Raw genomic sequence first — 19,734 nt, 5'->3', positions numbered from 1 at the left:
TCTGACATTCCCTTTCCAACAACACCGTGATTGCAATAGATGACTTACATGGGATAAAGGGCTGAACTTCTTGCCCATGTTCAGTTGTTCTCAGGAGCAAACAAGAACTCCCTTGAAACAGATACTCATTTAGTCATTCCATATCATAATTCCACCTCTGTGTTTTCTCTTTTTGCAGGACACAGCAGAAGTTTCCAGATATCACCCACAGCAAGAAGACTTTAAGAAAGAACTGCTGAAATTCTTCATCTATACTGAAGCTGCCTGCAATAGACCTGAGGTGACAAAAATCCTCCTTTATTCCTGCATTCCCCAAATAACACATAGTGTTCCTAACTCTGTGTTCCCAATGATTAAATCTCAGGTTACTAAGTAATATTCATATAAATCTATGAGCACTTTATGTTGCAAAGTAATCATCTCTATAAAACTTTTTTTGATGGAGCTCTGCATGAACTCTACCACCTTGTTTGACATTACTGCCCAACAATGACAATGTAGATCCAAACCAGACACGGAACAGTAATACATTCACTGAGCCTTTTTAAAAAACATTTTCAAGTCAGTTAAAAACAACAAAACCAAACAAACCAAACCAACAACCAAACACCAGAATGAGAAGGGAAGGTCTGCAAATCAAAGTCTGTTTTAACTTACGCAGGTAAGAGTAAGGACAAACTTGTCAATATTGGATATACAATACTGCTACATGGAGGAGGAAAATCAGGTTCCTTGAAAAGCTCCTGCATTTGGAGGCATTTTTGCAAGCCAAAACTGCTTGTCTCCCTCTTCAATTCTCACTACATGATTTAATAATTTCACTGACACAAGTCTGGAGAATTTACAGGAGAGTCAAAACAATCACAACTAAGAAACTGCTAGTCCATAAAAAAGGAATGCTTATTTTCCTCGCAAGTAGATTCTTACAGAAGTCTGAAATAATACTGGAGGAGATGCACAGTTAGGCCACTTGTTACAACTGTGTCTGTCTCAGTAATCCGTGGCTGTCTCAGTACTTTGGTACCACAGATCCCAACAGCTTTCCTGCCAGTACACAACATACGAGACATTCTTTGCTACGGGGTTGTAAGCTAAACATGAATAAAAGAATGCAAAACACCCCAGGGTGGAGCTGTCACAACTGACCCATTTTTGGTTTAACTGTATTGACAATGCCAATTTAAAATAAAACTAATACCACCCAATGGGTAATCACACTGACCCTTACTTTGCTTCAGGAAAAAGCTACTAAAAGCTATTCAGTGTCTCCTGAAATAGGAAGAAATTTCACTGCAAGCATTAAGTCCCAAGTCAATAACCTAAATCTGGATATGCAATGAAATAATTCCATTTGAATTAATTGCCTGTATAAGAAACAAAATACTCCATTCATTCCATTCACATTTCACTTGATGCTACTGAATATTGAAATATTAAATAATTTTTTTTTGCCAACAGCATTGGAATTTGGGATTTCTTTTCCTTACGATACACACTTCTTTGTACATTGTATGCCTGCAACTCAAGGCTTTATCCTTTTTATCTGACTTCTTTTTTCATAGGTAAACAGTGGCATTTAAAAACAGAAATGAATTCTCAAAACTCGCAAGTATGGGAAACAGTTGGAAAAAATAATGCATAAATCTATCCACCTATGCAGTAGCAGCTTCTGAAAACTGCTTTGAGAAAGCTGTTAGTGCAGAAGACATCTTCCCATAGATCTGAAAAAGCTTACTTCAGAGACAGCCAAGTTGAAAAACTTTCTATTTTACAGATAAATTTTAATGAAAAATTTTGATTCCCCTGTAAAATACCCCTTTTTAAGCTTCAGCAGATAGTTCTGAACTTCTCAGAGCATTTACCTTGCCAGCTCTTTAACAAATCGTTAACATAAACTGAAGCAGAATATACTGAATAATTATTTTCCAGAGTTCACCTTTATTAAAAACAAGGTTTTTGTTGTGAGAACAAATAATCTCTCACTTGTAGCTTGAAAGCCTAAGATAGGATCATTGGCTTCCAGGGTTGTTACTAGCTGCTTAGCAACCTGTCCAACTTGTCTTCCTTCCTTCCTGTTGTACAGAACTGTGGCCAGAGGAGTTGGCTGGCGATAGATGAAAACTCGTCGTAAGCACTCACAGAGAGCAGCGTAGGAATAATCTGGAGCACAAGCCATGAACTTCTTGTCTTGCTTTGATGCTTGGACGTAACCTGCATAGCCCAAAAAGAAGTAGAAAAGCTCAGTAATATATTAGTTTCACCAGCATTTTAACTGGCTAAGAAAAAATCAAGCTTAGCTTAAAAAATAATAATGCAGTTAGAAACAAAAAAACGAGAGAGAACTATGTTGTTATTTAATAAGCCAATAGGTTTTGGAGGTCTGCAGTGGCCAATTTAATACCAATACATCTTCCCAACAGGTGTTTCTAATGCATGTGTGTGTACAGCTAGATACTGCTCCCACATCTAGCTTCTCTCCGCCTCACAAGGTCTTCGATTTTCTCAGCAGAATCATAAATCATGGATACACAACGTGACCCAATATTACTAGCCTAAGCAGAATAACCCTCTTCTCTCCCCTGATCTCCCAGTTTATAATTACATTTACAGTTTAAGATTCCTGAGCCTACCTAATCTTGAACAGGCACTTGGAACTTCCTTCAACTTAGAACTGCGTGCTTTTCAACACAGTCACCTTTGTTAATGTTCACTAAGAAGAAAATCTTTCCTTGCCTCTGCCATTACAGAACTCAATTAGTAAACAGATGTATTTTAGACCAATTTCCTTTCACACTTTCATAAAGGGACTTGAGACACAGTCTTTGTAAAGCGGTCTACCTGATCACTTTAGATCAGGTCAGATATTCTTCCTGAAAGGTTATCTGCTTAACTTCCATTGAACAATGCATGGCAATGGTTATCACTGAAAGACAGCATCTCTGAGAACAGCACGCGTGCCAAAGCTTACTTTTTTTTGGCTCTCTCTCTTCACTTACTATCAGAAGGTAAAGGTGAAAGTACTTGTACTGGAGCTGGCTGGGATGCGGCTAACTTTCTTCACAGCAGACCTCAAGATACTGTTTTGAATTTGTGACTAAAACCCAATTTTGATCCAACAGGATTTTTTGGCTGTTGCTGAGCAGTGCCTGCACATTGTCACCATTGCTGTTTTTGAAGCTCTGCCTGCCCCCCAGTAGTCTGGGGATGCATAAGAAGTTGGGAGGGAACACAACCAGGACAGCTGACCCAAAGAGCTCAACCCAAGAATTTCTTGCTTTTGCACTTCCTGTTCTCTCTTGTGTCCCACTGTGGGTAGAGAGGGGAATAGGAAGAGCAAGCAGCTCTGTGGTGCTTAGGTGTCCACCTGGGCTAACCCACAACAGGACCATCACACTTCAACATGCATTTCATGCCTTGAGGTTATTATGGTTGTTCTTTTGTTGTTGTTTGGTTTGGGGTTTTTTTGCTTGTTTTGTGGTTGGGTTGTTTGTTTTCTTTAATGTTAATCTGACTTCTAAATTTACAAATGCTTGCTACTGTCCTCAAAACACCATCTCTGTTCAAAGCCAGCTTGACAGTTTTCACCACAAAACAACTAGTAAATATATAGCTAGACTATCAATTGACATGATTGCCTGTAGTGGGAAATATCAGGACAGCCAGAAAAACTTTCCAACTGTAAGGTTCGTTAATTTAACTCATACATTTAAACACTGGCAATAACAGTAAAAGCAGGATTTAAGGTAGGATTGCAGGTAAAAGAAGCTTCTGAGCCAGGGGACTTGTATTTAAATGGAATTTGCCAGAAAAAAAAATGGTAAGCTCTCGATTTATGTTCATTAATAATACTTAAAATATTAATTTTTCACTCATCATCTTTGTATAGCTTGTTAAAGCTAATTCCAAAGGTTCAAGCAGAAGGAGGAGGAAAAAAGGGCTACTACCATTGCTTTGGTCAATATAGTGATTATGGTAGGTTTTCAAAAACTAGCACTCACCTTTTAATCTAGAAAATACTAATTTTTACTAATAGCTCTTTCGAACTACTTCTGAAATTGGCTGCAGAGAAACAAGCTGATGACCTACATCACCTCTGGCACTTAAAAGGTGAACTAGATTAGTACAGAAGTGTAAACTTCTATATAATACTGTAAAATGATAATACAATAAGGAGAAAAAGGTAGAGGGCAATGTTGTTTTTTGCCACCTTAGTTACAAAAAGCTCGAAGATACCATAATTTCCTTCCTGTCATTTTCAAAACAGTAGAAACACATTCTTAAAACAGTAAGATGGAGTCAGCCCAGAAACCTGAAACTAATAGTAACTGGAAAAAAAAAAAAATCTTAATCCTTGTGATCGCTTTTTTCCCCCCACCATAATGAAACCTGAAATGAGTAAACAAAGAACAAATTGTGAAATTACTCTGTCATTAGAGGATTTGTTAAGGTGCTTACAGTTTAATTTGATCTTAAGTTAAAATAAACAGTTAAAATCAATTATGTGTTATGGCAACCTCTGTGAGCTCTATAAAACAGCCAGTAACTTCCCTTTCATTTTGGACCCAGACTGAGTGTGGTGTGGTCAAACAAATGTATCTAGGGAAGGGAGGGAATAAATTGTCACACTCATTGCATTATTGAAGGGATAGGTATAGGGAACACTTAGAGAACATGAAGACTGTAAATGCCACAGCAGAAGTAAATTCTGGATCAGATTAATTTTCATGAAAACTGATTTATCTGTTTCTTACTCAATAGGTACAATACTGGTCTACATGGAGCATTCTATTTGATCAATTCCTACTTTTGCATCTGTATTTTGCAAAGTACCTTCTGCTTCTGACCTTTAGGATTCTGCCTCTAACAGTGGGTGAAAACAAATTCTTAGTCCTGAGTGCAAGAATACATCAATAATTCTTCACAATCACATTTTCTGCTTTTCTGGCAGTCTGTAATTTCAGAAGATGCTAGGGGCTTCTTGAGCCACAGCTAGCACAGTTATACTCTTGACTGATCTTTCCTGTCACAATGACTTTTTTTTTTTTTTTACTTTGAAGTACCATGCTTGCATCCTGTATATGGTCTGAAAAGGCTTATTTTCCTCCCAAGGCATAAACATTTTATTTCTTATGTTCTAGTATTTTAAAATTAAGTTACTATGCTACTATCAACAGAATTATATTACCCTTCATTCAAATGTAAGTGAAATATCAACATACTAGGAGTACTGAGGTAGAAAAGTTTCAGATACAGGAGTGTGACACAGAAGTTTACTTCCTACCTAAAGCATTAAAAGTTGCAATGTGCTCCCACATGTTCTCTGGTTGGTCAGAGTGGGGCTGCCAGAGAAGAGCATCAACATCATGCCTCAGGCAGAAGCATGGCATTTCTTTAGGATCCACAACAACTGAGAAAAGATACTGGTTGCTTCCAAGATTAATCTGAAACAAAACAAAGAAACACAAAACACTGACTAAAAGGATAAACAGCAGACTCTTTCCCACATACTGCCCAAGTAAGATGATCAGCAGCTTCATGTCTGTTAGTTGACAAAATGTTTGAATACATTATGTGCATCCCACTGATCAACAGCTCAATACACTACAGGTAGCTAATATATTTCAAGCAGACACAATTAAGTTTCTTGGGATATTATTTAGGGAAACATTATGTCCACTACATAAACAAATGAGAATGTGTTCTGTGTAGAAATGGCTTCCTAGGATAGAGGATCTTGACTTCTACTGTTAGGAAAATATTCAAAGTAATCATGCCTGGTTTTCAGCAGTGCCACCAGGGAAAGAAATGCAGTAGTTTAAGCTAAGTTACTCAGAACTTTATTCAGACTGGTCTTGAAAACCTCAAGGATAGAGGCTGCACAATCTTACGAGGCAACCCAATCCATCCTACAATTATAGTGTAAAAGCTTTTCCTTCTATCCAGTTTGAACCTCTTGTTCCTACTTCTGCTTGCTGCCTTTTGTCTTCTTACTATGCATCACTGGACAGATAAAATCCATTTGAAGAGAGTTGCTTTAAAATGTCCTCCTACCAATTACAGATTTTATTTTATATGTTACCTATCACACTATCCACAAAACACACGACTTACTTAGCGGAGCATGCTAGCCTTTAAAATTAAACTTTATTTCTCTAGCAGCACAGATTCATGTGCAGGCATATATACACGTATATATACATACACACACACACAGGGAAATATACATATTTATCCATACTGCCAAAAGAAAAAAATACATATTTATATTTTTTAAGGAAAAGAACAAACCAAGATCTGTAAGACACCAACTTCAGACTTCTTCCAGAGCTTTTCAGAGAAAAGAGGAAATTCTGAGACAATTCAAAATCTTATCCCTTAACTAACATATTTTCTGCACAAGACGTTATCCTACACTTTGTGTGACACAAAGTAGTGATGAGATGTAACACCAATGTTCATTACAAGCTTAGTAGAGACATCTTGAAAAAATCCCCCAACAACCCCAAGATGACAACTTAACCTGTGATGATTTCATAGCACTATTTTGTTTCCTGATTTAGCCAATGGACCAGATGATCAAGTCCTAACTTGCTTACAACCCAGATTAAGCCTCATATTGAAACATTTTTCCTACAATCTGTTATTTCCAGTGATTGACAAAGAATTATTGCAAAATGATCTGTACTCTACCTCCATAGTGAAAAGGGTCAACTTTCTATCAGGCTAGCTGCAAAGTTATTGAAAAAAATGTAAGCTAAGTAATCTATAACTGTTTTATGCCACTGAAAATGACCCCTTCCTTTTAATTATTCTGACATAACTTTGCTTTTTCGAATGGTTCACTTGTGAAAGTAAATATATTTTTAAAACAGAATAAAGAGAGCCTTGTTTTTCCATTAAAATGACAGTGAAGAACACATACTGCTTCATAATTTCTGTTGCTACTTTGATTTACATTATGGAAGGAAACTGCGGTTTCAAGAGTTTCACAGGTTTTGTTCCAATAACAGAATTCAACTTGCTTATCATTAAAAAATGTTTTAAAGTATTTCTGTAATAATCTGCAGCACTTACTACATGAGTGATTTTCAAGGTATCACCATCAAATCTGCACAAGCTTGCACTATCTTCAAGAAAAGCATCACATTCTTCTAATTCTTGAGCATTACAAGGTGGGTTTTCCTTCTCAGGGTTTGGATTCTGAAACAAAAAGACAACAATACGCACTGAAAATCCAAGCTACTGAATATATATATAAAAATATCTTTTCATAACAAAAAAGATCAACAGAACATGAAGAATTATTTGCATATACTTAAAGATCAAGCTACTACGTACTTAAACCAAATGAATGGAACAATTTTTGTTATGAACGACAGCATGTAGGTAATACAAAAATCAATTTCAGTTCAAGGAAAGTCACATATGCCACTAAAACACAGACAATGAATTCCCTTCTGTAAGTAGCAAAAGGATACAATCCTGAAAACCTACACAGGTTTATTAAGTTTACATCAGTGTAAGCTTCTTTCAGCTTGCCACTGGAAATGCTATTAAAAAAGTCATGTTGTAGGTACCTCTAAATACATACCTCTTTTTAGCTTTGCTAATAATTATTTAAAATTAATACCTTTTTATGCATATTTTTAATGCACTCAAACCAAGAAAGAAGCACATGTATTTTTTCACATCCCACAAGTTGAAGAAAGGAAAACCCATGACTTTTACTACTAATTAAAGGGTAAGAACACAACTACATAGAGAAACAGCCTACTTCTGCTAATGACTTATTGGATAATTTTCGAAACAACCACGTTTTCAAAACAACTAGGTTACCTTTGTGATCTATTTCAAGAACTAATTTCTTGATAACAGAAAGGGACCTTTATTTAACAGAAGGCAAAAATATACACTTCCTCATCAAGTATAAGTTCATGTTGCTTCTTGTCCAGGAAAAAAGACCCCATCTAGACAACTAATATAAGCTGAAATCTGAAGCCTAACAGAATGTGTATGGGAAGATCAGAGATGGCACTGACTCAATTCATCTGACAGGGAGTTCTGAGTTCCTATGCTCATTTCTTCCTCCACTTCAGCTGATTATTAACTTTTTATTTTAGTTCAGTTCACAAAGTGAGGGAGATCACCACAATTTTTTTTAATTGCTAAACAATTTAAACCCAAAGAAAACAAAGATGAAGATAATAAAGAAACGTCTTTAAATGGCAGAAACCAGAAAAAATTAAATGTCATATACAGCAGGCTAACACACAAGACTTAAAACAGGGAATCTGTCTCTTTGGAGGCTAGATTTAGGGGGTCAGCTCTCCTCTATCAACATTCTTGATGGCCCCTGGTTTCCTGTTTCACTGGGTAGCTTTTTAAAAAACCTTCCCAGGTAAATATCATTACCACAAGCAATTTGAGGTCCAAAAAGAATCTATGCTTTTATTATACGTGTGTAGCTAAAGTTGCAGAAAATATACAACATTTATGTAAATGAACCTACGACTATTTTTTTTTACATGATCATTATTGCAAACAAGCTGAAAAGTTGTGACAAAAAAATAATTACCATCACTTTAAGCTCAGTATGAGTTACAAAGAAAACAAATGTGAAGTTCCCAGTTAAGTCTCTGGTCTAAAGACGTACTACAGCAGCATCTTACCCACAAATAGTGAGGGAGAGAGAGAAATCAATTTAGAGCACTCAACAGAATTTATTTTAATAACACTTTTCAGCCTTATTAAAAAAAAGTAATAATCCAGAAGCAATATATCAAGGCCCACAGGGAGTCACACTTCACAAGCTTTAGATGAGATGCCATTTTCTATTTAAACCAAAAGTGAAAGTATCAAGCAAGCAGCAGTTAAAAATTACATTTTATTTTAAGTCTCCCTGTACAACAATAATGCCAGAAAGTTCATGAATCATACTTCTGCCTTCATAAAGTTTTCCTTTCAAAAATGTCACCTGCCTTCACAGCCTGTAAATCAAATACAGTATCCCTAGGAAGACAGTATAAAAGTGTTGCTAACCTATTGATAAACAAGAAACAGACATCCTTCAAAATCACTTAAATCAACCTTAAAAAAAGCTGCCACACTGTAAGTGATGGAAACAAAATTTATTTTCAATACTAAATCAAGTCTCTCGTTTTGGTGCACAGACACTATCACGGAAGCTAAATTCCGTCCTCCATGAGCATATTGCTGTTCAAAGTATATTCACAACTCAAGTGCCATTACATTAACAACTTCAGTTAAAAATGAATGCAGTTAGGATTCTGAACAGTAACCGAACCAATAAGCTATGTTAATGAAGTGCAAATAATGATATCAAAAGACAACATGCAAATGTACAAGAATTACAAGTGTTTTATTTTCAACTCCTTACCATTACTTCAGAGGTAAGATGCATCAGGCTTTCAGATATTTCAGAGCATTGTGAAGAGTCCATAATGAATTCCCCTCTTGTGTCACCAACTATTAGCTCTGGCCACCGGGGTCCCTCATTTTTCTTAATTAGAGAAATTTCCAAACTAAAATGCAAATAGAAGACAAAGAGTACTAATGAAAACACTGCATCCAGTTCTCAGACTAATAATCAAAAAGCTCTAAATACAGATTTGAGCACTCCAAACTGAGTTAATAATGAAAATCATATAACAAAATCATTAGTATTCACTTTATAAAACAAACTATTCTAATGGAAAATATTCTAAAGGAAAACAGACCAAGGACACATGATTTCTAAAAGCCTAAGAATAAAGACACTGTATTCATGCAAGTGTCCCTAAGAGTTTTTGATGTAGATGCAGTTTTCCCTGAAGCAGTCTTATTAAAATATTTTAAATATTACAAGGAGATGTCCTGTAAAGAAATCTGTTCAAAGAGTGACAGTTTATTTGAAACCCAAGTACTACTTAACAGGGCTACTTAAGTATGAACCACCTTCATAAAACATCTAGGACAAAACCACTTGTATTTTATAGGCATCAAATACTACAATAATTTATTATCTACATTGCGTATCTAAAATCATGTCTCAGAAGATACAATTTATGTAACCTGCAAAACAAACCAACAACAAACTTAGGAGAACCTGGTACGAATGTTAGGAATAACTAACTAAACAAACAGAAAACAAGAGACAGAGCCCAATGCATCAATACAGCAATTCCATTTAATTACTGCATCAGACCAACACATGGATATAACAATAGAATGTTAGTTTTATTATATTCACTTCTAGATATACTCATAGGGCCTACAATGACAGTCTGTCACCTGACAGAAAAGGAAAACCTTCTAAGTTATTAATTACTATATTGCAGCAATAACTATTCAGTGAATGCTGAATCAACTTTCTGAGGCAGTTGCACTGGTATTAGAAGCAGCATACTTCTACAGAAGATACTTGGAGGAAGTTTTATTCTTTTAATCAACAGATTTAAAGTGGTACTGCAGTACCAACATTAAGAATCAAATGCAATTTATTACATTGAAATGTGTATTTACTGTTTTCCATTAAAACAGAAGCCTGACATTCATGCATTGCTCACTTGACTAAGTAATAAAAAAAGAGAATTACTCAGCTGAGTTATTTTTCACTATGATACCTAATACTCAAGAACTGAAAAGTCATATTTTAGTATACAGTATTAGTATAAGCTATATACTAACATTAATCCCTCTAATTCTTTCGGACATTTGCTATCAATAGGAAGACTAAACCCCATATACAACACCTTTTGTTCTCTCTAATTATCCATGTGCAGCTTTCGTGGTCCACAGATGAATACAGTTTTCCTTCCATCAAGGGAGGCTGATCTTTCAGTATAACACATATGGTATCTGGGGAAAAGCGTACTTTTATGTCATCCTTAGTGATGTCTTCAGGAATGTGCACTGTTATTGTAACATCATCTTCAGTCTGCTGCCAGTAATAGAGAGGGTCTGCACTTGGAAAGATGCAGAATAATACAAACTAGATTACAAATGCTGTCCTGGATTCCAGTGTGCAATACTAGAAGATACAAAATAGAAGTTTGTGAAGAGTGGAAATTAACTTTTACTCTGAACAACTGTCCTGGGTTCCGCTGTAGCAGTCATTTTTCTCCTTCTCAGTAGCTCGTGCAGTGCTGTGTTTTTGACTTTCAGCCTGGGAACAGCGCTGATAACACCGATGTTTTTAGCTGCTGCTCAGTAATGTTTACTCTGACCAAGGACTTTCTGAGTCTCATGCTCTGCCAGGAAGGAGGGGAAACCGGGAGGAAGCAGAGACAGGACACCTGACCCAAACTAACCAAAGAGGTATTCCATACCACAGCACGTCATGCTCACTTTATAAACTGGGGGCAGTTACCCAGAAGGGTTAGATCACCGCTCAGGTTGGGCTGGGTATTGGTCAGTGAGTGGTGAGCAGTTGTATTCTCTTCCCTTGTCAGTTTGCTTATTATTATTGGTGGCAGCAGCAGTGGTTTGTGTTATACCTTAGTTACTGGACTGTTCTTATCTCTACCCATGGGAGTTACATTCTTTCGATTCTCCTCCCCATCCCTCTGGGAGAGGGGGAAGGAAGGGGGGGGAGTGAGAGTGCAGCTGCATGGCTGACTGAATTTAAACCATGACAACAACTTAACATAAAATATATTCTTATTATAAAATGGAGAAACAGTTTTTAGCAATCGAGTTAATTTCTGTCCCTTTTCTGGAGAGCATTTTATACTCATGTCTATACTCAAACATGCTGACATGCTATATAATAAGCTATTACTCTAATTTTATTGTAGCATTACAAAATTGATAATCAAAATGTACTCGAAATACATTGAAACATTAATGATTAATAATTTGAAGAGATACGAGGTGCAGTGGTACTGACAAGCTACCACATACTCAGAAGTATATGCCATTCAAAAACGTGAACATTTTTTCTCACCTATTTTGCCAGAAGCTACACTGACTATTCAACAGAAATAACTTTAGAAAACCAAATGGTCTTCATCTGCCCCAGTTGATGAAATAAAGCTGCCTGCCCAAGAGGTAACAACTGACTTCTGCTCCTGAGCATAGAATCTGTCTGATGTCTATCTTGATAATTAAACTGCTACAAGAAGAGGACTTTTAAGAGAAACATTTATACAATAGGAAAGCGATGACAGCATTAACTGGGTAATGCACAGTTGGTCACAGAAAACGCAAGATGCATTCATTTTCTAAGAAGCAATCTTGTACATGTTACCTTCCTATTTAGAAGAAAATTAAAGTATGGATAGACCCTTTAGATGCTCTTAAGTTACCACAAGACAAGATTTCACTGATCAGCATCAGCAACTCTGACCTTGGAAGGATTCTTACACTGCTGCCCCTTACCACAAATTTCATGTTTGCAATGGATCAGCCACACTTCCCAGAAACAATTAGTATCTGAGATAAGACAACCTTCAAAATTCTAAACTTTGACACAGATTACATAAAATACTAAAAGTTTTGATTTATGAGACAACTGAATTGCACCTAAAAAGTAGCTCAGACTTCTCACCTCTCTTAAATAGGTATTAAAACTTTCCCCTGAACTAGGAGTTCAGGTTTCAGTACTTTCTGTACCATTAGATTTCTGTGCCACAAGAAATTTTCTACAGGTACTGCTGCAAGCAGTATTCCACGTTACAGGTATCTGGGCTTTAGCAACACTGTATGTGCGCAGCACAGCTCATTTCACGCATGTCTAAGAGCCATACAGAGCTCTTTACTGTGTTTCTTTAATCACACCTACCACACAACTCAAGCCCTTAAAATCCTTAAAACACTGAACTAACTAATTCAGGTGACAACTGCAGAGACACTGCATTATGGTCCTCAGTGCACTGAAGAACTCCTTTGCCTCAAGATTTATACCTACAGACTATTCCTATTACATGTACAATGTCACAGTTGTCACACCGTGCAACATTTATACATTCCAGAAAATAGATCTTTTTATATTGTTTCCAAACAGGTTTTTGCACCATGGACAAAGATTGTGGCAGTATCACTCACTTAGGATTGGCTCATTAACTAATAATGCCTCATATTCAGAAGCAAAATCAAATCTGAAATGACAGAGCTACATAAATATATATATTACAGAGCTCAGTGATAATTATGATAAACCAACTTTATTAATAAGGTTTTATTTCATTTTGCTTTGATCTTAAAGGAAAAAAAGCATGGATAATTTTTGTTGAAGTTTATTATTTTTTCCTGAACTGCTTTTTCACTGGAGAAATGAATCTTTTACAGGATTCTCACTCTTTAAATAAGTTTGAGTTTTTCTTTTGTTTTGTTTCAGGTTTTCTGTTTGTTTGCTTAGCTTTTGGTTTTGTTGTTTTTTTTTTTAGGGGGAAAGGGAATCTAACCCAAGAGACAGAGCAGCCTATCACAATCTGCCAGGTAAGTCTTACCTTTCTTTTCCTTTGTTGCTTCTGCCTCATCATTTTCTTCTGATTTGTTGTCTTCACCTTGCATAAATTTGAATGGTTTGTAAGAAACAATCATTAAACCATCCCCACTTGGCTCTATTGCTGCATAATGGGGGACTGATTTTCCTTGCAAAACTCTCCTTTTCAAGATTTCATATCTGTGATCACCTATAAAATAAATTAAAAAAATATCCTACTGGTAATATTTTTCTAGATGGCAAATTATTATACAAGAATCTCATTACACTGAAATATACCAACCAAACCTACCAATTAATTCACAGTACTGTAGTTTAAAAAGAAATTTCTCTTCTGTTTTCCAATGAGTTTGTTAAATATGTAGACCCTAAAATTAATCTAACTAATCTAAAAGAACAGAACATTGCCCCTTTTTCTTATGAGGTCTTTGTTAATCACAGCTAAAACCAGCAATTAAACAAAACCACCCACAGCCTCTGCACAAACAAATTTTCCAAATACTCATTTTGTTCCATTCTTCACTGTGAGGCCCTGGCACAGGTTACCCAGAGAGGCTGTGGCTGCCTCATCCCTGGTAGTGTTCAGGGCCAGGCTGGACAAGGCCTTGAGCAACCTGCTCTGCTGGAAGGTGTCCCCACTTGTAGCAGGGTGTTGGAATTAGATGAGCTTTAAGGCCCCTTCCAACCCAAACCATTCGGTGATAATTTCTGAGCTGTTAGAACCAGAACAACAGTGATATGCTAGTGGTAACACTTTCTTCATAATGGAAAATGCCCATGCCCATCTTTTTCAACTTTAGCAAAACACTGCCCTTTAAAAGGTCCCAGATGTTAGCTACTGGCATCAAGGACCATGCCATTCCCTACTGTGCACCAAAGCTCATGAGTACTGATGACTCAAAACATCATGAAGAGGGCAGGTTCCAGCACAATGTTTGTTCTTTTTCCATTAGAATCCTACTACACACAGAGTCCTCAGTAATTGATCAACTTCTGAATAATAACCAGATGGCACTAATGGATTTTTAGCAAAAACCAACTTCATTAAATTCTCACAAGTGATAAAATTATCCCTAGGAATTATTTAGTTTTTCATGTTTATGCTTCATCTCTTCATTAAAAAAAAAATATCACTGCACTTGTAAATACAATTTTACTTGAACTTGTAACTCACTAGGACAAGAACAGATTACGATGATAGAAATCATCTATGACACCAGCACTCAAAAGTATGTTCCTGTTTGACCTCAATGTTAAGCTTAAGAGAAACATGGAAGTCGTAGAATACAGATAATAATGGAAAAGCCAGATGTAACTTATGTCTTCTCAGCTGGTTATCTTGTTTGCTAAGCAAGCAGGGTGGAGAGTAACAACCAAACTATAACGTAATTCTGGTACTTAATGGTGCTAGGGCCCCCCTCCTTCTTCCTAAGATGTTAGGGCATGGCAGGCGTATTAATTAAAGAGATTCAACCATCCAATTAGTTAGAGATCTATACAACCAGGAGATTCCAAGCAACAGAGTAACCTGCTTTAAAAGATTAACATATTACTTTGTCTTAGATATATGACGAAAGAGAACATGTCTTTGCTGTAGTGAGAAGTTAGCCACTCATTGTACGAGCTGTTATTTGACCGAATTTAACTGTGTACTGAAACACATCAAAATTGTTTGTGTCTCTTACAGCACATGCTCACTTGTTAAAAGGCATCACAACCTCTCAACTTGACATTGTGTGACCAAACCTCTTGTGGAGCATTTTCAAACAACCTCCAACACTTCCAATTTTTTTTAAGTAAGTCTTTGTCACCTTTTGGGTAAATTCACAGTACATGATTTTTCCTGTAAAGAAGGTCAGAAGGAAGCTAAGCATTTAGCTTTTTGTTTTTTCTTAGACTTCTAAGACAAAAACTAAAAGCATGATTTATTATTTTTAAAAACATTAGTCGCCAGTAATATAAATGTAAAAGACTTACCCTCTTTGCTTATCTCTGCAATTGTAACCCATTCCAAGGTAATATGAAATCCACTTCCTTTTGTGTCCAATTCATCTTTTTCTACCCTAAGCAGCAGCACAGCTACTGAATGAGTATCAGATTTTACAAATGAAACACTGTGTGTGATAGTAAATGGATTTCCTAGTTCTTCATTAAACACAATCTAGAAGACAAAAGTGTAGTATAAAGTCAGTTGGTTAAAACTGGAAGTCTTGCTCTTTCTCAGAAAGCAGTGAAAGGCTCCAATGAACGTCAAACCAGTTAAACCTTGCTTCCCACAAACCACACTGGCAGAGAGATTATTACTGCTTATATTATAAAATCATTAGATGGGCCATTAAACAAAGCATAAAGAAAACGCCTGCATTATGGCTGTTTACTACAATAAGTAGAGATACAACTGACAAACAGAACAGGATCCATAAACACAGCATATCAAAGGGGGAAACAGTCTCACATGCAAGATGTAGGCATGTCACCAAGGCCTTCACCCCTTCTCTAGGCACCCCAACATCCTGAAAATCTCTGTAGAACTTGACATGTGCAAACAAGAAGATAAAAAGGTCCAGTGCATTGGCTGCCAGTGTTTAACCATCAACCACTACTGAGGGGACAAGGGCTCTCTTTATTTAGCTACTATCTTTACAAAGAGATTCAGTTTTCCTTCTCTATAAAGTTGAAAGGGAGTAAGAAACAAAAACCTATAATGAAATGAAGGAGTATAATATTCATGCACAGAAAAAGGTAGGGTTGTAAGTTTTTAATTTTTTATGTATACCATTTTAAAAAGTCCATCCAGTATTTGGATGGGACTAGGTGGGCAGAGTACAGAAATGTCATATTGAAAGGTTAATAAACACCACTGTAAACATTAAAAAAAAAAATCACAGAAGAGGACTGCACATCTTGTAGTTTGAGAGATTCAGCAATTGGTATCTCCAGCTAGAAGTTTTAATTCTAGAAACGATGCATTTCAGCCTTTCTCAAAACCAGTACTTATTCATCAAAACCCCCAAGAACATAAAAATGAAATGAATCCAGGCAGCAAAGAAGAAGAAACAAAATATTGGCACATGAAACAAAAGAAAAAAATGACAAGGGATCAACCTAGTTGATTCTATGATTCTCTGAATTCAAACTGCAGTGGCTGAACAATTATAGGCTCAATCCAGCTGTTGTTACTGAAACCAGGTAAGGTCTGAGGATTTATGGGGTTGGGATGCTAACATCACTCTAAACCACTGGGTGCTATACATACTCAAAAAGTTAATTTCAAGGCTGACAGAACCTCAACATATAAATCTCATGGTTTTTTTTAGCACTGGTAAGTCCAATGCCACTTATGTATGCACCAGCATTCTCATAGAACAGTATAAAAAACAGCTGGTATTTATTACCAACCATATAAAGAACAGGATGACGAATTTTCTAGTTACTCAACTCTCAAAAGGTGTAGGAGAAGGAGTTAATCCATCATGCTGAAATCTTCCACTTCAGGACATATATCTGAGTTCCTGCCAGTATTAAAACCTCCTTGACTATTTCAGAAGCTGCCCTCTAACAGAGAAAATAGATGTGAAATGTGCCAGATTTATACCACGTTCATCTTTCATGAATAAATAGGAACTAACCACAGACCAAGAGAGTCACAGTAGCTCAGATAGAAATGTAACTTAAATTACATTTGCTGTGTTCAGGCAGAATAACCAATACCATTATCAGTGTAGGAAGATCACAAAATCACTTCAAGACTCTTTCAAATAATTATTATGTAATGGATTTAATCATAAGAAATCAGATGCAATCTTAACAACTTGAAAAACAATTTTAAGTGAAAATATTCAGCACCAATAATCTTCCAGAGCTAAGTGCATAAACCAGAAATCTCCTAACTTAAAAATGAACATGGCTTTTAGCTTGGTTGATAATAATTTCAGCCTTTAAAAATATTGTATATTATTCCACAGGTCAGTTGAAATAGCAAATAATAAAAAATAGGGGGGGTAGAATCCTAAACAGGCATATAAACGGGTAAGGGAAAGAGGAAACAGCGTTTAGAAAAAGTTCCAACTAGACAAGCACTTAGCCATCTATGCAGAGACACTTTTAGTTAGATTTTTCATTCAGTCAAAACGTTCCCTTTCCAACGCTTGCATTTTAGCTACTTTGTGCATAAAAACCTCATTCTGTCATTATTCACTGAACACAATCCTGTATCAGTGATAAAGTTATGATTTAAAGCTTAATTCTTCACATTACATACATACAATTCTCATCAGAAATGCAAGAGTAAGAATGATTTGGTAGATGTACGATTCTTAAATATGTTATTGCAAGACTTACCTCCCACTTTTCAGATGTACTGTTTCCACGCTTGCCTGATTTAATTAAATACAGTCTTCCTGTACCATCAGAAAGGGTAACCCATGTGGAAGATGAGAAGTGTATTGAGGCACAAAGGCGATTATCATAAGCTGTCAAATCTGTAGGCAGCCGGAAAACTTCTCTTGGTTTTTGTAGAGCAGTGTCCTGTAAGGGAACAGTCACCTGCTAAGATTTTATGAAGCATTTATCAATTTCAGTAATTATTACAGTCAAATTAACAAATCTCAATAACAACTCACCAGTTTCTTTGTGCAGTTGAGTATATTTGGAAAAACGGGGTAGCAAGCATCATTCCCATGTATGTGGGAAAAGTGGTGGGATTTCATTATTGATTTCTATTTACTGAAAATACAAGTGTTCCATAGCTGATACTTCAGCATTCATTTTTTTTTTCCTTCCATTTTACAACACTAGTTACTTAAAAAGGATTTTCACTACTTTTCCCCTAGCATTACATATAATCACCTACCTCAAATAATTCTAGTCCCAGTAAAAATGTGGAGACTTTAAAAGAAATAACAGCCACAGAACTGAATTCAAACTAGTTCATAAAAATTCACTTCTGAATTAAAAAGAATTTTAGCCTATTCTGTTATATATAATATCAGCAGAATATCAAGCTGATATACACTCTCTATGTGTAAGGAGATTGTAGCAAGGTGGGTGTCAGTCTTTTCACCCAAGTAACATGCAATAGTACAAGAGGAAATGGCCTCAAGTTGCACTGGGGGAGTTTTAGATTAGATGTTAGGAAAAATTTCTTCACCAAAAAGGTTACTGAGCATTGGAACAGGCTGCCAAGGAAGCGGTGGAGTCATCATCCTTGGGGATATTTAAAAGACGTGTAGATGTGGTGCTTCGGGACATGGTTTAGTGGTGGACTTGGCAGTGCTGGGATAACAGCTGAACTCAACTTTAAAGGTCTTTTCCAACCTAAAAAATCCTGTGATTCTACTATGCATCAAGATAAATATATCACGCTCTATCAGTGGCACACTGCAATCTTATTTTTTAAGCTAAACTGCAAGCATGGATTGTTTTTGAGCATGAAGAGAGAGACTACAGCAAACATGACAAAAAAATAATATATAACACTGATTTTCTTCTTTTCATAAAGGGAAAAAAGCCCCCAACAAAACATAAAGATAAATCCAGTATTTCCTGCAGTATAAACTTTACACAAATCAGGCTGATTGCATAATAGCGCAAAATTACTAATGTCATCTATATCACCAGTTCTCAGAAGTCCTGCTTTAGTTCTATGTTGCCTTCTTCATTGCCTGCTAATTCTAGCAGAAGAAACTGCTTTTGTGCTGTAAAATGGATTTCCAACTGTTGTCATTAAGTATAAAGGCATGTCTTCCAGGACATATTTTAGGGATTATACTTTATCTTCTGCCTTCACTCTCACATCCCTTCTTTGTCGCTTAAGGCTTTGTAACTCTCTGCTGTTTGGCTTGCAGAATGCCAGCAATGCCACTGCCTGCAAAGGACTACAATTTACCTGCCTTTTGTGAGTTAAAGTAATCTCTGAATGTCCAAAAGGTTTGTTAGGAAAAAAACCCCGAACAAATATTTATGACTCATAAAGAACTCAGCACTGCAGTTTAAAAAACGGTCAGGACATGCTTTATCAGCAATTCAGCTTGATTTACCTATAAAGTAGATCAGGCTGCAGTATTAAGAGTACAAACAAAATATTCTTAAAGAAAAACACAAGACGCAGACTGCAGATTCAGCAACATCAGTCACATCTCTATAATCTTTCAAAAAGCTGAAATAGAACTTAATTGCTTGAAGTTTTTCAACTGAACTAAGCAGCTGCCAAATAAAATGGGCTCACAGTCTGTCACAAGAGGGGTCCGCCACAGATTCATTCCAAGCCCCATCCTGTTCAACATCCTCAT

At 36.3% G+C, this 19,734-nt stretch overlaps 1 protein-coding gene across 4 annotated transcripts in view; it reads right to left on the bottom strand.

Moving 5' to 3' along the window:
• Window positions 1–290: 290 nt before the first annotated feature.
• NUDCD1 (NudC domain containing 1) overlaps window positions 291–19,734 on the bottom strand; it is a 35,671-nt gene continuing 16,227 nt past the window's right edge. For all 4 annotated transcript variants that reach the window (XM_062627157.1, XM_062627161.1, XM_062627160.1 and 1 more), the window contains 8 exons: window positions 17,786–17,971; window positions 15,422–15,605; window positions 13,449–13,634; window positions 10,752–10,959; window positions 9,398–9,542; window positions 7,075–7,200; window positions 5,282–5,441; window positions 291–2,211 (listed from right to left, as the gene is read on the bottom strand). In XM_062627157.1, the coding sequence (XP_062483141.1) occupies window positions 1,919–2,211; window positions 5,282–5,441; window positions 7,075–7,200; window positions 9,398–9,542; window positions 10,752–10,959; window positions 13,449–13,634; window positions 15,422–15,605; window positions 17,786–17,971 (1,488 nt within the window). In that variant the 3' untranslated portion in view covers window positions 291–1,918. The remainder of the gene's footprint in view (window positions 2,212–5,281; window positions 5,442–7,074; window positions 7,201–9,397; window positions 9,543–10,751; window positions 10,960–13,448; window positions 13,635–15,421; window positions 15,606–17,785; window positions 17,972–19,734) is intronic.

The sequence above is a fragment of the Pezoporus occidentalis genome, unplaced genomic scaffold (assembly GCF_034315485.1).
Source record: "Pezoporus occidentalis ecotype Australia unplaced genomic scaffold, CSIRO_AGI_Poc_V1 ctg3, whole genome shotgun sequence".
Classification (NCBI taxonomy): domain Eukaryota; kingdom Metazoa; phylum Chordata; class Aves; order Psittaciformes; family Psittacidae; genus Pezoporus; species Pezoporus occidentalis.
The sequence above is the reverse complement of the archived record's forward strand: the minus strand, read 5'-3'. Positions and strand labels throughout refer to the sequence as shown.